General features: G+C 48.0%; 1 protein-coding gene across 1 annotated transcript in view; it reads left to right on the top strand.

The window, feature by feature from the left end:
• LOC142592599 (ATP-binding cassette sub-family C member 2-like) overlaps positions 1–19,398 on the top strand; it is a 244,672-nt gene that overhangs the window by 111,118 nt on the left and 114,156 nt on the right. The window contains exons 12-13 of the mRNA XM_075704136.1: positions 16,759–16,905; positions 18,985–19,081. Coding sequence (XP_075560251.1) covers positions 16,759–16,905; positions 18,985–19,081 — 244 coding nt within the window. The remainder of the gene's footprint in view (positions 1–16,758; positions 16,906–18,984; positions 19,082–19,398) is intronic.

Genomic DNA, 19,398 nt, shown 5'->3' with positions numbered 1-19,398 from the left:
TGTATTATTGACGGAGAAGAGACTGTTTTAACGCGCAGTGTAGGTGTGTAAAAGAAATCGCGTGCGTCCGGCTCCGTAAGCGGCTATTTTTGTTTCTGGTCCCGCAGTGCGGCAGCGGCCACCGCCAATTGGTTGGCTGGTTGTCATCCCGCAGCGAATGCTTTCCCAGTGTTCCTGATGCAGTACGCTTGTGTTTGCATGGTCCGCTGCAATGTGCATTCTCCGTCTCAAACTACCCATGACTGGCGCATTTGATGCGATATGGCTTCATAGCAAAGTACCTCTTTTACATTAGATTCTGTGCGCTTGAAAGTTAATACAATACGCTTCTGTCGCATTCGCGTAAAGGCGAAGTGTGGGGAGGATCTCTGTTAAGACCCCGAAAACACCTAGCGCTAAAAACTTGTTTTGTTGTCGAAGCTGTCTATCCGTTTCCATTAAATATACATTCCCAAGAATATTTGGGAATGATGCCATAACTTCAAATTTAGAGGCGCTCGATGAGTCACTACGCGTCCTCCGAGGTTTCTCACTCGCCTTCAGTACCCTTCCAGGGGGCACTCTCTCCTCCTCACCGCGTGCTGTGCAGGCCAAAGAAAGGCATAGGCGACATCAGCCAACCAGAATAGACAACCAGAAGAAGGGCTGTGCGATTGTCTACCAGTGCTCGCCTTCTACAATGCGCCGGATGCATGGAAGCTTTTTGGTTATACATATACTTGGAACAGAAACAGTGTGAATAACGGGACTGACACAGCGTTGTGTCTCCCTCTCTTTGGTCCCTTTTTTGTGCTGTTTTCGTGGAGAGAAAGAAAGCACTTTATTTGCACCCGTCCGAGAGTATGGGTGATCGGAGTGACACGCAGCTCCCCATTTCACCGTCTACCTCCCCCCTAGACGTCGGCCGGAATCAGTTGGTTTCCGCCGGCAGCCTGGGCTTGACCGATGACTTGTTTTTGGGCTTGTTCTTCCTGGCTATGGAGGGAGGATTCCCATGACTCTTTGTTGCCATGTCGACCGCTTAGCGCTGGGCAAGCCCAGAGCATGTGATTTAGGGTCGCTATGCCTCCACAGCTTTTCCATTTGGAAGAGTGCACCTCAGGATACCATTCGTGTAGGATATACGGGCTTGGGAAGGTATCCGTCTGCAGTTTTCACCAGATTACTTCTTCCTTCTTTATGAGAGATATATGGGGGGGGGGGGAGGAGGAGGGAGGGTTCTCCTGCCCATTCTATAGTGTTCGTGGAAAATACAATGTACTCCCAAACTAGCCAAACAGCAAACTCTACTACATTTAACGGAAGGTTCTGTGGGGCGAAATGGGTGAGCCCCCCTTTCCCACTCGAAACTTACGGCTGGTTCTCGTCACCGTGGTGCTCAAGTTGAGCGCCTTGCCCTGGAGACGGCCGCGCATGAACATGTTGGCAGCGTGAGGTGACTAGAAGGAGCTGGAAAAGCCAGGATAAGAGGCGTGGAATTGGTTCCCGAATTCGTGGTCTCCCCGCGTTTCGTAGCGTTGCCATGCTCGCTTAAGGGGACTGACGTTGACGGCTAGAATGCGTTCTTGGACGCTGATAGAAATGAAATGAACCTGATTTATGGTTATACAATCCAGTACGCTGTTGGCGATTTAAGTAGAAATTCTAGTTTTAAATTGGAAAAGAAGTTTGAAAACCCAATCAGTGGCGCAGCCTGGCGGTGAAGTCTTGGTATTTCAGATATAGTATATGATATTACTGTACACAAGCCGGCTGTTATTATGTACAGGACACTTTTTGCTTCAAATCGCTGTTGGCGTATTATTAGGCTTTTGCGTTTTATTCTGTACGTATTAGGGATTTTATAGAGTGCACGCTAACGAGCGACGCTGACTTCATAGTAACGAGTGAAGGGGTAGATCGGGCAGAGCTGTTTAATGCATCGCGGCACACATGGGGCTGTTCTAAGCGCCTGAGTTTGCGTGTTGGGGACCCTAGATCTGGGTTGTCTTTGAAGTCTAAAATGACATCGATGAATTGTACCGTGAATGGGTGCCAGAACTGCAATAATAGCACTTTTGGCATACCCTGCGACTTAGCGTGGCTTGGCAAAGAACAAAGCCTGGCGCATGCAGCCAGCAAAAGCTTGACCTTTGCAATCAGTTTGTGTTACTTGGAGGGAGCCGTCACTGGGGCATAGATTCGGACAACGCTTCTAGTATCGTAAAAATAATTCTACACTACATAAAACATGAACCGCAGGAATATCGGCTCCGAAAACAAAATATGACATTCTAACAGGCAGAGCCGCACTTGTCCTCTGCTTCCCACCAATGCCGGCATATAATTAGCTATAGACAGGTTAGCTATGGCGCTAACCTGTCTCACTTTCCAGCGTATTGCTTGAGTTACTAACACTGTTGCGCAGAGCGACGAAGATTCAGGACTGGTGTCGTGTGTTGTTTGCTCGCTTTAAGTCCCGTCCCTTTGTCGCTCTGCGCAACTGCGTTAAATATGTCCCACCAAGTACTTCACTGCAGAATTTTCCTGAATTGTTTCTTGAGCTCGACTGCATATTCAATGCAGATCGGAAAATTCTGATAAAGATGCCCACGGCGTTGTCTGCGTTATCCCTGTATGATAGGACACAGACTAGTCTGCTTTCCATTGCACTAAGAGAAACATGCAGCACAAAAATTGGTTACCAGACCCTTTAAGGTGATCTTCATGACATTCTGTACACGATAAACATGTTCATTTGGAATATGTTCAAGATGTCATACCGGGTGTTGGGGAACTTCATTTTCCGCCCAATGCATTAACGAAAGACGGATGTGGTAGTCACGCTCGGGGTGAGTCATATGGGCAAGTTAACGTGAAGTCATTCTAATGCCAAGTTACCAGGTGAACGCAAAATATTAGAGAGTTATAGCTCAGCGGGTTTACGGCCCAGCGGGGAAGCGGAGATGCCACTGCGCATAGGCGGTACGCTGGGGCGGCCAGCGTTCTTGCGAAGCGAGCCGCTCGCTCGCTAGTGTCGTCTCCACAGCGGAGCGCGCGCAGCGCACCAGCGGTTTTGCGAAACAAACATGGCGGCTACCCGCACGAACGGTGGCATGTCGTCGGCGTCGGCTCGTCTGCAGGCGAAAAAGCCTCGGAGGTGTTTCAAAACTGCGGAAGAGGGCATCTCTATCCTGTGAGAGGTTTCAGCGACGAGGCCGTTTGGCGACGATTTGTAGCCGATGACCGCGATCGGGAACCTGAAGCGAGTGTGCCTGTTGGCTCACCCGTAAACATGCTCAGCTATAGGAGAAGGAGGAGACAAAGGAGAGGAAAGACAGGGAGGTTAGCCAGTGTAAGTACCGGCTGGCTACCCTGTGCTGTGGAAAGGGGTAAAGGGAATAAAAGGAGAAAGAAGAAGAGGAAAAAAATGGAAAAAATAAGAGAAAATTCATACAGTAACGCGAAACTACGCGCTACAACGTTCAATGGCGGTCGCACAATTCGCATGTCCTTAAAAACTTTAACAAAGCCCTTAAGGCCTTGAGTGCCGAAGCCCGTCTGGACCAATCTCCTAGAGCTTTTTCCTCTGTAAAGGGGCGATTGTCCAGTTTTGCGAGAGCGGTCACGAGCACTTTTCTTCGCACTGCGTAACGGGGACAGTCACATAGGAGGTGTTGAATCGTCTCCTCGCAGCCGCAGGTGTCACAAGTAGGGCTGTCGGCCATTCCAATGCGGAATGAATAGGAGTTCGGGAATGCCACGCCGAGCCACAGGTGGCACAGAAGTGTTGCTTCCGCTCGTGGCAACCCTGGTGGTAGGCGGAGTTGCAGACGTGGATCCAATTTCTGGAGACGTGCGTTCGTGAAATCACTGGTGTTCCACAGATTCTGCGTAAGCTCGCGGGTGAGGGAGCGAAGACTTGTGGCTGCATCTGTTCTTGACAGCGGTATGGGTATAATCTGGGCACCATCATGAGCCGACCGGGCAGCGTCATCCGCACTGTCATTACCTGAAAATCCACAGTGACCTGGTATCCACTGGTAGATGATGTTGTGTCCCTTGTTGATTGCGTGATGGTGGAGCAGTCGGATGTCTGCGACTAGTTGCTCATTTGGTCCATGGTTGAAAGGGGACATCAGACACTGAAGAGCTGCCTTTGAGTCACATAAGATGGACCATGAATGTGATGATTTGTGAACAATAAACTCTAGAGCAGCACGGATAGCTGCGAGTTCTGCAGCCGTCGATGACGTAATGTGAGATGTCTTGAACTTGAGGGTGACGCACTCTGCGGGAATCACCACTGCTCCAGCTAAACTATTAGAGGATACAGAACCGTCTGTGTAAACGTGGATGCGTCCTCTGTGCTGTTAATGTAGCACTGAAAGCACGGTTTGTTTGAGGGCAAAAGTTGACATCTCCGTTTTCCTTTTGATACCGGGAATAGCAAGAAGAGCCTGGAGTGGATGAAGGCACCACAGCGGTTGAAATGGTCGTGCTGCAGGCGTGAAGTCTGACGGTAAAGTTACATGGTTGGCGGCAATAATCTTGCTAAACGCTGAACGAGGTCGAGCGGCAGGAAGGGAGGCGAGATGATGCGGTGGAAGTCGGGCGAAGTGCCTGATATGCATCCTTAAAGTGGCGACTTGAAGATACGTGTTGATGGGGTGGTCATGCGCGATGGCTATTGTTGCTGCCGTGGACGCACATCTGGGAAGACCAAGGCGAATTCGCAGAGCTTGCGCTTGTACAGATTGGAGGGCACGGAGGTTGGTCTTGCCGGTCCCACCCAGTACAGGTAAGCTATAGCGCAGGAGACCGAGGAACAGTGCCTTATAGAGTTGGAGCATCGCACTCACAGACGCACCCCAGGACTTTCCCGCAAGAAATCTGAGCACGTGGGTTATCATGACTAATTTCCTTTTTAGGTAGAAGATATGATGACTCCAGAAAAGGTCTCGATCTATTATCACACCTAGAAAGCGGTGCGTCTTCACGTAGGCAATTGACTGTCCATTAATTCTGATAACGTACGGTTTCATTGCTTTACGCGTGAAAGCGACTATAGAGCACTTCTCGCAGGACAGCTCCAGACCTCGTGCTCGAAGATAACCTGATGTTAGTGTGGCCGCTTTTTGAAGTCTGGCGCGCACCTGAGGATGCGTCGCTCCTGATGACCAAATGCAGATATCGTCTGCATAGATCGACACATGGACGGATTCCGGAAGGGTATGGACCAGGTCGATGAGCACCAGGGTAAATTGAGTGGGGCTCAAAACTCCGCCTTGTGGTACGCCTCGGTAGGTGTTGCGTTGTGATGACGCACCATCCTCTGTTTGCACAAAGAATGACCTGTCCTTCAAGAAGCTGGATATCCACCGAAAAACAAGGCCGCCTAGGCCGACCTCATCCAAGGCGTCCAGGATGGCTTGATGGGTTACGGTGTCATATGCGCCTTTGACATCCAGGAACATCGCCGCTGACAGTCTCCTGAGGCTTTTTTCGTGCTAAACAGACGAGACAATATCTATGACGTTATCTATAGAATAGCGTCCGCGTCGAAAGCCTGCCATAGCGTCAGGATATAACGTGTAGTGTTCTAGATACCACTCTAGACGCGTCAGCACCATCCTCTCCATCACCTTTCCTAGACAACTGGCCAGAGCAATGGGACGTTAAGACGCCACGTCTAGGGGTGATTTACCTGGCTTGAGCAAAGGCACGAGGCGGCTGGACTTCCATGCAGCTGGAACTTCTCCTTCACGCCGTGAATTATTGTATACGTCTAGAAGTGCATGCCGGGCTGTGTGACCGAGGTTTCCAAGAGCTGCGTATGTCACCCCGTCAGGCCCAGGCGATGAGGAACGTCTGCACGCTGCCAACGCCGCCTGCAACTCCTCGATGGAAAACAGATTGTCCATACGAGAATCCCGCGAGATTGGAACATCACGGGGATCACGTATAGCGAGCGATGGCGGTAAACCAGCAACCTTGAAACAGAAGTCCTCCGCTACGTCGATCTCTCTGCGACCTTGGTAGAGAGCCAGGCATTTGAAGGGGTGGCGTTGTTGCGGTGATGTTCGAGTCCACGCACTGTTCTCCATATATGTGACAGGGGTTTATGCGGATCAAGGGTATCACAGAAGGTTTTCCATCTTAGAGACTGCAGGGAGTTGATCCAACGCTGGATTCTCTTCTGTATGCGTCTCGCCTCCCTGAGGTCGTAGATGGACTTGGTGCGCCTGTACCTTCTTTCCGCGCGACGGCGGATTGCTCGAAGCCGCTCCAATTCTGCTTCGAATTCAGAAAATTTAGGAATAGGCCTGAAAGATCTTGTGGCTTCTTGAGCAGCGGCGTTAATTAGCTTCTCGATGTGTCCAGGCAGACAGTCCTGGATCTCTTGGCAATTCTTCTCCATGAGCAATGTGTATTTAGGCCAGTCGATGTGATGAAGAACTGTAGTAGAGTGTGACTTGCGTATGCCGTCGATTTTAACATATGTTGGAACGTGGTCACTACCATGCGTTTCGTTGTTCGTGAACCATTTCACACTGGCACTGAGGCATCTGGAAACAAATGTCAAGTCCAGGCAGCTGCGGTATGTCAATCCCCGCAGAAAAGTGGGACTGCCATCATTTAGGCAGCAGAGCTCATGGTCCGATGCGAAGGATAGTACACGTCTGCCTCGACAGTCCATCTTTAAGCTTCTCCATAGCGGATGATGCGCATTGAAGTCGCTGGTAATAACACATGGTCCAGGTGTCACTGTTAAAATTGCACCTAGTCGTGCTCAGCTCAGCTCAGCTAGAACTCTCTAATATAGGCGAGGAGAAAAAAATGAAGTCTGGGGATTTCACGTCATAAAGACACTCTCGTTATGAGGTGCGCCGTAGCGTAAGACTCCGGAATAATTTTGACCACCTGATTCTCTTAACGTGCACGAAAACCTAAGTACACCAGTGTTTCTGCATTCCGCCCTCATTAAAATTCAGCCGACGCGGCCGCGATCACACCTGCGACCTGGAGTTGACGAGCCTGACGCCATGGACAATAACCTATACTACGGTGGGCAACAAGGGAGAGGACAGAACAAACATTAATGAACCGACCTTAACTGAACTTGCTCTCCTAGTAAGACTGCTGCAACAACTCGGAAAGTTTTATTACAGTATAACCGGCAAATATTTTAGACAAAAATAGGTAACGAAGCCACTAAGCAATCTGTAGCTCATATTTAAATGACAAAGTTTTCCAGCGTCGTCGAAGGCGTTAAGCTAAGCTGTTTACCAGCGTTACTTCTCCCCCAGTCTTTCTGCGTAAGGAAGCGGCAAATTCAGGAAAGCAAACGGCTGCAGGCAGCTTGTGCACCCGGTGGCAATGAGCTCAATGACCTTGGAAGTCAACGATCCAGACTTCTTGATCTGACACTTTCGTCGAAGCTACAGCGCGCACCGGTACTTGGTGCTGCGTGGCATCTCTCTGCATGACAGCTTTGTTCGCGCAATTTAATTATCGGTCTCGCACAATGGCGAGCTTCCTATACGACTTCACATTGTGCGAGTACGGAAAAATTGGGTGAGTTTCAGAACAGAAAGCCGTGGTGGCTAATGGCGTCAATGGCAACCCCAGTTGCAAGCCAAGCGCAAGATATGAAACACACTAAAGCTCGAGCATTTGTTATCAGTAATTCATGCGGAACGACATGCTCTTTTAACCACCAAGTCCCAGTTATTGCAATTGAACTAGTTCTGTAATATTAAACCAATATTATTACATTACGGCCATATATGTAACATTAGACCTAGATAATTTCTTCGAACGGCATGAAGTTTATAACGCCGCAAGAGCAAGGACTCAAGACGACACAGAACACACGCACAAGCGCGCACTTTCAACCACTAAATTTCATTTAGGAATTGCTTGCACTTATGCCCAAACAAGACCACGTGCTTATTAATTTCAGTGCCCTTAACTTACAAACCAAAGAATAATAAAATAACAAGATCCATAAACGTGAGGGTGCATTGCAGATGTAGCCATCTCAATACATATGCGTTATAATTTTGGTGTTACGTTATTATTTAGTTTAATTACGTTGCATTACAAATCAAGGTGTTACGTTATAATTTCTAATAACGCTTACTTCTTATTTATGCTCTTCGAAATTTCAGCAAATTCTAGCTCATCTCTTGTGTTAGACACTTTCATGCGTTGTTGTTTCTTCATCAGTCGCTTTGTTACTTGTGGGAGCTTACCTAGGGGTTGTCTGGTGCCGTACCTCACACTATCATTGCTGCGTCTAAAATCAGCGCAACTACGGTTTCATTCACTACCTCTGTTATCTTCATCTGCCCGTTGTAAAGTTGCAGATCTGTTTGCGAGTACTAGTACGAATTCATCTGCTTTTCCGTTTATTGCGTATACATTGGCCTATTTCCTTTTCACTAATTTGCTCTTTATCTACTTAACTTAAGAGCAATCTTAGACTTCACTAACCTATAATCACGGTCCTTTACCCTACCTAACACTTCGACATCCTACATTACGCTGCGATCAGAGAGTACGAAGTCCATTTTAATTCCTGTTTCTACATTAGGGCTTTTCCATGTCCACTACCTGTTAGCGCCCTTCCTGAAGAAGGTATTCATTAATCGAAGTCGATTCCTTTTCGCGGATTTTACAAACATATCCCCTGCAGTATTCATAGAATCTACGCCGTAGTTGACTATTGCTTGTACCAAGCCTGCTTTTTACACACGTTTGCATTGAAGTCGCGCATAACCGCAGTATATTGAGTTTGTAGCTTCCCTGTTGCTAATTGAACATTTTCATGAAACTGTTCTAATTTATTTACTATCAATACTGGAGGTTGGAGCAGGCTTGTACTAGCTTTAAAGGGAAGCTGAAAAGTTTTCCAGAAAAAATGAGTGAACATGTGTACATAATGTTTTTCAACCCTCCGAATTCGAATATCGTATCGAAATTGAGCGAAAGAAAGCGCAAATATATTTTATTTCGACGAAAAGTGCAGCAGCGGACACGCCCAGCTCGCGCGTCTCGTTTCCGCCTGTGATTGGTCGGGCGCCTCGTGACGTCAACTCTAGTGACCGACCGCTGCCGATACACATGAAGCGCAGTGCCAGGTAGTTTGGTGCTATAATGGAAAATTGAGAGAGACTGCGTTTTTCTGAGGAGTTCGGCGTTACTCCCTACATGTACGAGCCGTTTGCGAAGAGCCGGCCTCTCGAAGAAGCAAACGATGCTGGTGCGAGCAGTGCTTTCGACGCAAACGAAAGCGAAGTCTTGGGATCTCCTCGTGTTGAAAATACTCTTTGGTGAGTATGTTTTTTGTAAAGCGATCTAGTGATCTCGCCAATCTTTCGCCGATCTAGTGAGCTCGTTTCCAGTCAAACAACTGTAGTGTTGTGCTCCTGCATGCCTCCTCGTCGAACGTAAGCGGTGATGCGATCGTCGGCATTTGTGCGCTGTCCAAAGCTGTCGGCAATCTAAAAAGACGGTTTAAACGCGTGAAAAGCTTCCCGGTTCATGCAGTACGTGTAGCGACCTTCATCTGTGCGCCATCCGCACACTACTCGTAACCGAAGTCGTAAAGGCGGCGAATTCCGTCGGCTACGTGAGACGGTAGGTTTCTCGCTGTGCGCGAGAGAAGGGGGGAGCGTAGCGTCCTGGCGTGCGCCGGCTTTCCAGCACATGCAAGCGCACGTTGACTACCACTCTACATACACGCAGACGCACCAACAAAGGAATGCAGGGTCGATGGAAGCAGATTACGATGGCACGCACGCAGAAACAAGCACGGTCAAACACGGTCGCGCAGGCTGCGAAGGAACAAGACACTAGAGTTGACGTCTCAACACCGCGGTTTCCGGTCTCCGCTCGCATCGTCAGCGTCAGCAGCAGCGCGCGGCATTCGACGGGGGGCGGAGCTACAGCGCAATTTTAACCAACGATTACGTCGCTCCTAATTGAAAAAAAAAAAACCAAATTTTACCTACATGGTTTATAAGGTTCCCGCATCCGTATATGAGCGTCTTATTGAATTCGACGGACTCTTCAGCTTCCGTTTAATGTACGTCTCGTATTTAGCTTTATTTCGCCGGCTGCTACTCCGTCAGTATGGACGACCGCACGCCAAGTTTCATCCTAGACGCCAGCGCTCGTTTCTCCCCTGGCGGAACGATTTCATCTCCAACGGGTGTAGGTTTCCGCCGCCGCTTCCCTTAGCGGTCGTGCCCGCGTTCAGTTCGCGCTGCGCGCGAAACGTCTCTTGTTTGCGACGGCGCCTCTTCGGATGACCGGAAATTATTATTGCGTTGTTTACTGTCACGACAGCAATGTAAACACGAAAGGGTTGATGCCACCAGTGAAATTCTGCCGATTCACAAGAAAATGGTACGAAAAAAAGCAGACAACAGACATGGATTACTGCGGTGCGCCGAGTGAAGTAAACAACTGGCAAACGAAGCGAGCGCGTTCATTAATCACTCCTGAGTGTATGACGGTTTTTATATGTAACCCACATGAATTTAAAAATTACTCGGTACATAATTCTTTTATTCATATAAGAACTTTGAGTTGTTCGACGAGCGCTTGTCTTGTCTTCTTTCTCGTGTTTCGTTTGTGTGTGCGCTGCCAAAAAATGGAAAACACTTCTGTTGTATGCGCTAGCAGTGGCCGAAGTTCACGCGTGCCGAGAAATTGAATACATGCACGATGCATTGAACATGACCGGAGTACATTCCCGCTTCACCACTGCATCGCTCCATCGACTTACTGGACGATACACGCCCGCGTCTTGGTCGCGACGGCATTGCTGAAACAGGAATGATTACTAATACTTTCAACTTCCGTCTCTTGGGCACTGTTAAAAAATGGCCAAGCTGTCTACATTGCTGCCTCTATTCCATATTGTAGGGGACGTACTAGTTAAAGTTGTGTGCGCATGTCGTAATTGTGCTATGCAGCGATATATTTTTTTTATTTCCGCACAGTGTCGATGGAAGTCCGTTGTCGCCATCAGAGACAACACGGGTTTTTAGCAAACATTGTCAGACACTGCAAAAATGACTTTAGCTCGTATGTGCCGCATCGTATGTGCTGACGATTTTTCCAGCGGCACATACGATGTCGTTTACAATTACCTGTTCAGCGTCACTTACACGGTTAAACAGACGCTGCCCTTTTGCAGCCATAAAAATAATCGTCAATCGTATCGATCTACCCGCCGTGGTTGCTCAGTGGCTATGGTGTTGGGCTGCTGAGCACGAGGTCGCGGGATCGAATCCCGGCCACGGCGGCCGCATATCGATGGGGGCGAAATGCGAAAACACCCGTGTGCTTAGATTTAGGTGCACGTTAAAGAACCCCAGGTGGTCAAAATTTCCGGAGTCCTCCACTACGGCGTGCCTCATAATCAGTAAGTGGTGTTGGCACGTAAAACCCCAAATATTATTATAATCGTATCGATCTTCTTAAAGGTAAATAGAAGAGTGTACAGTCTGTTTCACACTTAGGGGAAAACTCGGAACGTATTGCATCGCGATGCGGCAAGCAATGGAGTCGTGCGGTGGCAGCAGCTCGAGCAGGCGCAGACGCTCGAGGGGCGGAGTCGTGATCTGCGTCGTCTGCTACGGCGGCGCGCGCTGGCCGCATTGTCGGGAAGCGTGCTACTGTCAGGGGCAGTGCACCGATTTCATCGGTACTGCGGGAGCTGAGCTTATATTCTTTACTAAACGTTGTGCGAAGCCAAACTCCGAGGCAATGAAGGCATTGGCGATAATGGAGTTCCACAAACTTCTTTTGACAGCATGCTTCGTTTGTTCTTTCGAAAGGCCGGGGTACTGAGCGCGTGCACGTATATTTCTTCACTGTGTGTGCCACCGTAATAAGCAGTGACAAGACGCACCAAGATGTGCGCGGAACGTGCTCAGTCTTTGCTTGACTCGAAACCAAAACAAAGCACTCAACAATGATAACTATGGGGGTCGAACACGATGAAACAAACGGATACGATTAAAGAAATGTTTTAGGTTAAGACAATGAGCCGGAAGTGATTTTTCTCGACAATCATTCACTACACAAGGCAGACCCTGCCCGCCGGCGGGGAATCGGACACGTCATGCTCGGAACTTCAGTTAGTATCTCGTCATGTCCCCAGCGTCAGCGATGACAGCGCTCATCCTGGAAGGCAGTGAAGTGTAGAATGACTTGATCAGGGATGTCTTCATTCGCAACACGTCTCAGTCGCTGACAATGGTGGATCGAAGCCTATCCTCGGGGGCGACTGATAGAGGGGATGTTGCGCCAGTGATAGTTTCAACGAGCCCCAGACATTTTAAATAATGTTGGCGCGCGGGGATTGAGGCGGCCACTCCAAGAGAGTGACTGCGCGCTCTTCCGGCAGTTCTTGCACAACAGGAGCAGTGTGGATCGGCGACCTATCGCGTTAGAATATACAGTCGCCTTCCAGAAACGGGCCGTCAAGAATGTATGGAATCAGTACGTCGTCTATGACTGCCCTGCACCTTTCAGCGATGAACTTACCTTCGAGGCGTATCAGTGGGCGTCGCACAACGCTTAGTAAAGAATACCGGCTCATTTCACGCAGTAACCATGAGATCGGCGCCCTGCAACTGACAGTAGAACGCTTCCCGACAATGCGGCCAGCGCGCGCCGCCGTAGCAGACGACGCCGTTCAAGATCCCGCCCCTCGAGCAGCTGCGCGAGCTGCTGCCGCCGCCTGACTCAAGCGCTCGCCGCATCGCGATGCAATGCGCTCCGAGTTTCCCTAAATGTCAAACAGACTGTAAATCGCCCTTCGAATGAAATGTCCACGCGCACACACGTAGGCACACACCGCGGGTGGCACGAAACGTGCCCAAACACGCGCAGTGCAGGAGGCAATCAAGGCGGTGCGAACGAGAGATGGGAGAGGGGTACCACCCGCTATTAGAATTTTGCTTCGCATGCGGCGCTCTCAACGCCGGCGCAGCAGCGCCGCTCTCGGTGCCGTTCTTGTCCATTGCCGCAGAATTCATCAATGTTGCTCGCTATGTTGTTGTGAATTATCAGTCTTACTCCGTATTGTCTGGAAGAGTGCTGTAGCAGAGGATGTGGCCGTTGGTCAGCAGTGTATAAGCTTCACCAGTTCTTCCAACCTCACGCAGGCCAATAATATCCCAGGAAATGCCTGATAATTTCTCAAGGGACCCTGCCATCCTGGCCTTATTCGAGAGGATTCGCGTGTTAAACGTTGCCAGCTTCTGTTTCCAGTGGCGGCCTGTCCGGATAAATAGATTCTTAGCGCCCTTGGCGATGTCGCAGGTCTGACCGCCACCTTAGTTCGGTGCTTCGCAGCCGCTGGTCTGCACATGTTTTTAGAGCGCAGCTCTTTGGCGTCCGTTCCTGGGTTTGGCGTCGTCGTCGGCGTCGTCGTCGGCGTCGGCCTCGTAACCAGCTCCGCCCCCCTTTCATCCCCCCAGCGCTAGCAGCGACCGACTGATACCGCTGGATGCCGCTGACGCCGCTAGAGAGTCAAGATAACGTGACTGCATAGAACACCGTCGCCGCCATGCAGAAAGAGGAGGAAAGGGTCCCCCCCCCCCCTGTTCTTGTGTGGCGGATAGCTGGGGTTGACTCACTATCGCCGTCAGCGGCATCAGTCAGTCGCTGCTATCTCTTCCCTCCTCCCTTTATCGTGTTGTCCGCTTGCTGCGCGCGCTTCTGCCCCCATCGTTTGCCGCTGGGTGTACACGCCGCCCCCCTCCGCTTCCGCTTACTGCTGGTTGCTCTCGACGGCGGCGATGAGCCTCCGCTTCGGCGGCGCGAACTGCAGGGTCTTCTCGGCGGCGGCGATGAGCTTCTGCTTCAGCCTCGCTTACTGCTGGTTGCTCTCGACGGCGGCGATGAGCCTCCGCTTCGGCGGCGCGAACGGCAGGGTCTTCTCGGCGGCGGCGCTTAGCCTCTGCTTCCCCCACGGCTGTGACAACCTCGCGAGGCACTTGTATAGATCTCGTCTTTGAGAATCAAGCATTGGTGTACCAAGTCGAACATATATCAGTCTATTTCTCCGACCACAAAGCTTCCTTCATGACTGTCAAGAACTGTTAGTGGAGTCTTTGTTAAAGGAATACGTGTGAAAAATAAAAAAAAATTATGTGATAGCGCATACATGTGTTGCTCGATTTCTTTGCCTCAATCTATCCAAAAGGTGAAACAGCTTATTTGCTGCGCTCAAATTTCGCATTAGGAAGTAACGTAATCGTCGGTAATTTTTTTTTTCTTCTGAATAACATACGCACAACAAAATGAATCATTACAAAAGGTACTGTCCCCTTACTAGGGCGAAGTTGTTCGTAGTAGGCTGCTGACCCGATAGTCCTTAAACCGGCCTTCATCTATACTTAACTGGCTTAACTTTCCGATGAGCGCATATGTCCGGACTGCCGCTTGGAATAGGCTTGTTCGAGACTGCAACACTCCCGCCTCCTACTGCTAGTGACTTCCGCTTAAGCTCCACAATCAACCCGCTGGGGTCGCTGGGTACGTGACAACAGGCGCCACGAAACACTGCTTAATTCACACGCAACACAGCCCTTGCAGCATACATCTAATGCACTCCAAACATTAGGCCTTATTTACCGACCTAATGTAGCGCGAAGAAACAATTACAAAGAAGCGATACAGAACACGTCAGATGCATCACATCTCTTCTTTGTAACTGTATGTTCGCGCTAGATTATGTCGGTAACCAAACACCAACTAGTCCAACAAGAAATCCTTCTACTTTATATGCCTTATGGTAAGTCTCTATCACGTAAGAAAGCCTAATATCAACTAAATAATCAGTTACTTGCAACAAGAACAGTATTACTAGTTGGGAAAGGTACAATATTGCATCACGGTTATTTGCGCATAAACATGGCATATGATGCTTATACGCTCATACTGCTAACTTTGTACCCACACCCAAAATACAATAACAAAATCACAGGGCGCAGGGAAAGCGACAAATGTAGGCTCTGTTCAGAAACAGGAACACTCACACACATAATGTGGGAATGCACCTCGCTCCCGTTCTCTCATCCCCCCGTCAGCAGCGAGACTGACTGGACAGCCTGGCTCAGTTCCGGGGACGTCGACCGACAACTTGAACTGGTGGACTGGGCGGAAAAGGCCAAGCAGGCCCAGGGCCTTACTTGAGCCCTAACCCTCAGCCACGTCCCTCTTTATCCTTCCCCCTTTCAATAAAGTTTATCTCCTCCTCCTCCTCCTCCTTGGAGCAGTAGCTAGCTGGGCGAAGTCGATGTCATTTCAAGAATAGTCGAACAGAACGAAGGACACATTGTAGGAGGAAGACAGGATACGTGCGTGGCACCTTATCTCGTGCAAGGAAATCAGTCACTACGTTTTTTTTTAATAAAACGTCAAAAAGGGGCGTGGGGTTGGAGGGGAGGGGCCGTTCAATTGACACGACAAGGCAGCTTTTCTTTCGCCCCGCCATATATCGCCCTTATATTTCGCCAGCGCAGAGACCGGACGCTATGCGGGCATGGTGGTTGAAATTTGCGGAGAATTTATTATTAAAGGCCCGTTGCAAAAAACATTTATACAGAGTTTCAAAGCGGCCTACAATTGGTGGTTACTTAAGAATAAGGTACAAGCTCCCCCAACAGGAAAGATATGCATCTTCATGCATATCTTTCCTGAAAGATATGCATATCTTCCCGTCTTAAAGAGAACTAATAAGCCACCTGGACTGTACTCGCACCATAGGTGATTAAACTCCGATGTGTTGAGTGCTTACTTAACTAATTGCAAAAAAACGCTCATTTTTTCCAAACTCAATTATTACCTGTGGCTGAGGGCTCATAAAAAGATTGTTCATCAAATTTGTCACGACGTTCCGGTTTCTCCCTAAAATAAGTTACAGAAATATAGATCTGCACAAAGAAACTAGCTGTCTTATGTATGAAAAAGCGCTTCACCTCACCCGATTGAACAAACTTGATTGGTTGGCGCATTTATACAAATTCTTTTTTTCATTTTGACAGCAGTACACAGGCCACTGTATTCTTGAGCTTTTATAGAATATAGTTTCTTATATAGTGGGCACATGGAAAATTCGTCGAAAGTTTTTATATTGAAAATACGAGTGAATTGGTCATGACAAGCTCGCAAGAACATGCGCTGTGATACAGAAGCTGAAAAAAAAGAAAGATAGAATCGCCGACCATTACTGCTTGTCGGAAAAGGCACAGAACCGGCAGCGTTGATAATCCGCGCTGTTCGTGTGCATAGCCTCCAAAATTAGTTGTCTGGGTCCGTTCTATCAAAATCTCGGTGGACAATATCTGTGATTCGCATTACATCCGCCAACCAACAGGTGCACGTGTCGTCTGCTTAGGTGCTGGTTAAAGGCTGTTGCTAAGGAAATGAGAAAATTACTATCCCTGCAGTATTGCCAACATCGCCTCTGTAATACTTAGGTACCATTTATATATAACCAATTTACCCACAGTAATATTTCATCGCTGTCGAGCTTTAATGTCAATGCATGCAGCTCGCATTCAGCAGTGGACGCTCGACTATATCACTGATGTTCTTCTCGCATTTTTGAAAGATCTTTATTGCGCTTGTTGCATTTTGGTACAAATAGCCGTAGACGTGGCGCAACGTATAAGAAAGATTTGTTTTTTATACCAGTGATATCTTAATCGTTTAATTATCACCGCGTTTCCACCACTTTCGTTACAGCTGATGATAATCTTATTCTCGACGCTGCGCTTGCTAAGACCGGAAATCGCCTTCACGCCAGCGCTAGCGTTCTCCTGTGTGTCGCTGTTGTATATGACAGACCTTAGCATGAACACCTGTGGACACGCTCTGAGGAATATTACTCAGGTAAGCTAGCGAATGATCACTCCCTAGAAGTAATAAAAACATATAAGGGACTAAAAGTAATTGTGGTTCCTGAACAAGCCACGTTAGATGATATCTTGAGTCAATATGTAAGCAAAAGCTGCTAATAACAGGAAAATTCTCATCTATACTGCTGGGATTTTTATTGAAGGGTACGTATTGTCATACCGTAAACATAAGAGACACAATAGAACCTCGCTCTGGCTAGCTTTCTAGAGGATATGCTGTGAACGCAACCACTTCAATATAGAGTATAGCAAATTTGTATGTTTAATGAAACATTGTATGCGTCCCTTGTCCCATTTTGGTCGTTACAATTCGATTTTACGCCAGAGTGGCCGCGCAAATTCTTCATATTTTGAAATATTTACAGCACTTAAAGAAAAATGGCAAAAAAAAACAAAATATGAAGAAGCCAGGACAGGTGCTCTCCTCTCTTTCGTGCTTTGGGCTTTTGTTTTTGCAGCACTGTAAACACGTCAAACTACCTAAACCAACTCGTCAAGCTTCCTGCCTTGTTGTAATGTTGTGCCCACTAACTGCCTGTAGAACAAAGCCATGCCCATTTCCGCACTTTCACCTTTGAGCATGCGCTCGCGCGAGAAAGCAATATAGAATAATGGTATCTGAAGGTGCCAACCTTGCTATACGTATGCAGTGCTTGCTTTTGCATATTAAGTGCTAGAAATGACACGAAGAGGAAAAAACAAGAGACGCAGAAGACAAAAGCAAGAAAATAAGACAGAATAATGAAAAAACTATAAATTGATAAAGAAACCGTGCCCGCATGACTAACAAGATATCTAATAATGTCCATAGAAACTGACGGGCGCACGTATTAATATCAGAGCCATCGTCCCTCGGATGCGTACTCACTTTTGTCCCAGATCCGTAAAAAATTATAGCCTGTATTTGTTCACGCATACCAAGTAAGGTCATCGCTGCCAATCGCGTTTTGTTATTGTAGCGGCAATGATAATTGTGAGTCAGAATGTTTGCAGCTGTTCTTTACGTCACGCCCGGCAGTCCTAACTGAGCCCATTGTTCTGGGCCGGTATGGCGTAAGGATCGCTACTGCTCAATTCTCTGACTTTTCTTCACATCCGCCGCTCATAACCGGCCAACTGAACTGACAATGGCAGCAGAGCGCCACTCGGACCACTGACGCAGCATGAAAGGCAAAAAAAAAGATTGGTTTATTGAGAGATTGATAGATGAATGTATTGCTAATTGCAATATTATCGCGATTCAGGTCATCGATCAATTATTTTCTCAAGTGGTGAACGAAACGAAAAACCTAATTTTGTAAAATGTAAACACTCAGCGCAGTAAAAGTAAAAGTTTATGTGTTATTAGAACGTCTACTTTCTCTCAGTTAGTGATAAAAACATGTGACCTTTATAACGAAGTGATCACTGTAGCGAATGGTATCTCGTTCGGTTTATTATGAAGTTGTTTGTATAGAGGCACCAAGTACCAGCGCTAAACTGACTGTTGAGAGTGGGAGCCGTGCTGCTAGGAAGTAGCGCATGATCGAGGGTCTTCCATAAATCCCATAAATGGAAGTACTCTCACGTTAGCCCTATGTGAAAGTTGTCTTTATGAAGGTAGTCACCGAGTGGTGAGCAAAGCTTAAGGTAACGTTATGTGATTTTGCTTCCCGCCTTCCAATAATCCGATCATGTAGTGCGGTGCGACCGTTGTTTGAGTTCGGTCACGTGGAGGACTTTAGTGTGCCTCAGAGCACAGTTCGTGGGCATCTTTGCATTACGCCCTTGCCCAAATGTCACCGCCGCTGCGAGAAATTCGTCCTGCTGCGCAATTGTCAGCAGCAGCTCATAGCTACAAGTCACTAAAACGTCGCATTGGGTGATTTTTCACAGCACAATCATAACATGAGTATAATTCCTAACGCTCAAGGAATCGGTCTACCTCTTTACTTTGGATAGGAACATTAGTGTCCAGATATAAAGTTGTCAACATGGTTTTGCAGCAGGGGCATAAAAGTTTAGTGCATTGCAACATTTATCTGCTCGCCGTGACCCACACGTTTCATTTTAGGGGTCTCTGGCAATCAAAAGAATTGCCGTTTTTTGTACTGCTGAAGAAGAGGAGAACTCCATTGCCAGTTGCAAGACATCAACGTCAGTGAAAAAAGGTAATATTCTTGAGTGACTTGCAATTTACAAGAGCCATACTGAAGATAATGATTTCTTATTGTCTTGTGAAAAAGCGCACAAGGCGAGGTGTTTGTTGGAAGGCTGTCAACAATCGGATTTTTAATGATCACGTTACATCAGCTGTCCACCAGTACGTTAGACAGAATGGCAGCCCACGATGTCTCGTCTTCTCAGGGCGCACAGAGAAATTTATCCTCAAACATAACCTTTTAGTTGCAGACATTCATGATTCTTCAGCGTTCGTATACCTACGTATATGGGTTCGAGCAACGTGCCAAGGTATGACAGACATTTT

The sequence above is a fragment of the Dermacentor variabilis genome, chromosome 9, assembly GCF_050947875.1.
Source record: "Dermacentor variabilis isolate Ectoservices chromosome 9, ASM5094787v1, whole genome shotgun sequence".
Lineage (NCBI taxonomy): Eukaryota > Metazoa > Arthropoda > Arachnida > Ixodida > Ixodidae > Dermacentor > Dermacentor variabilis.
Note: the sequence above shows the minus strand (reverse complement) of the source record. Positions and strands in the feature narration are given on the sequence as shown.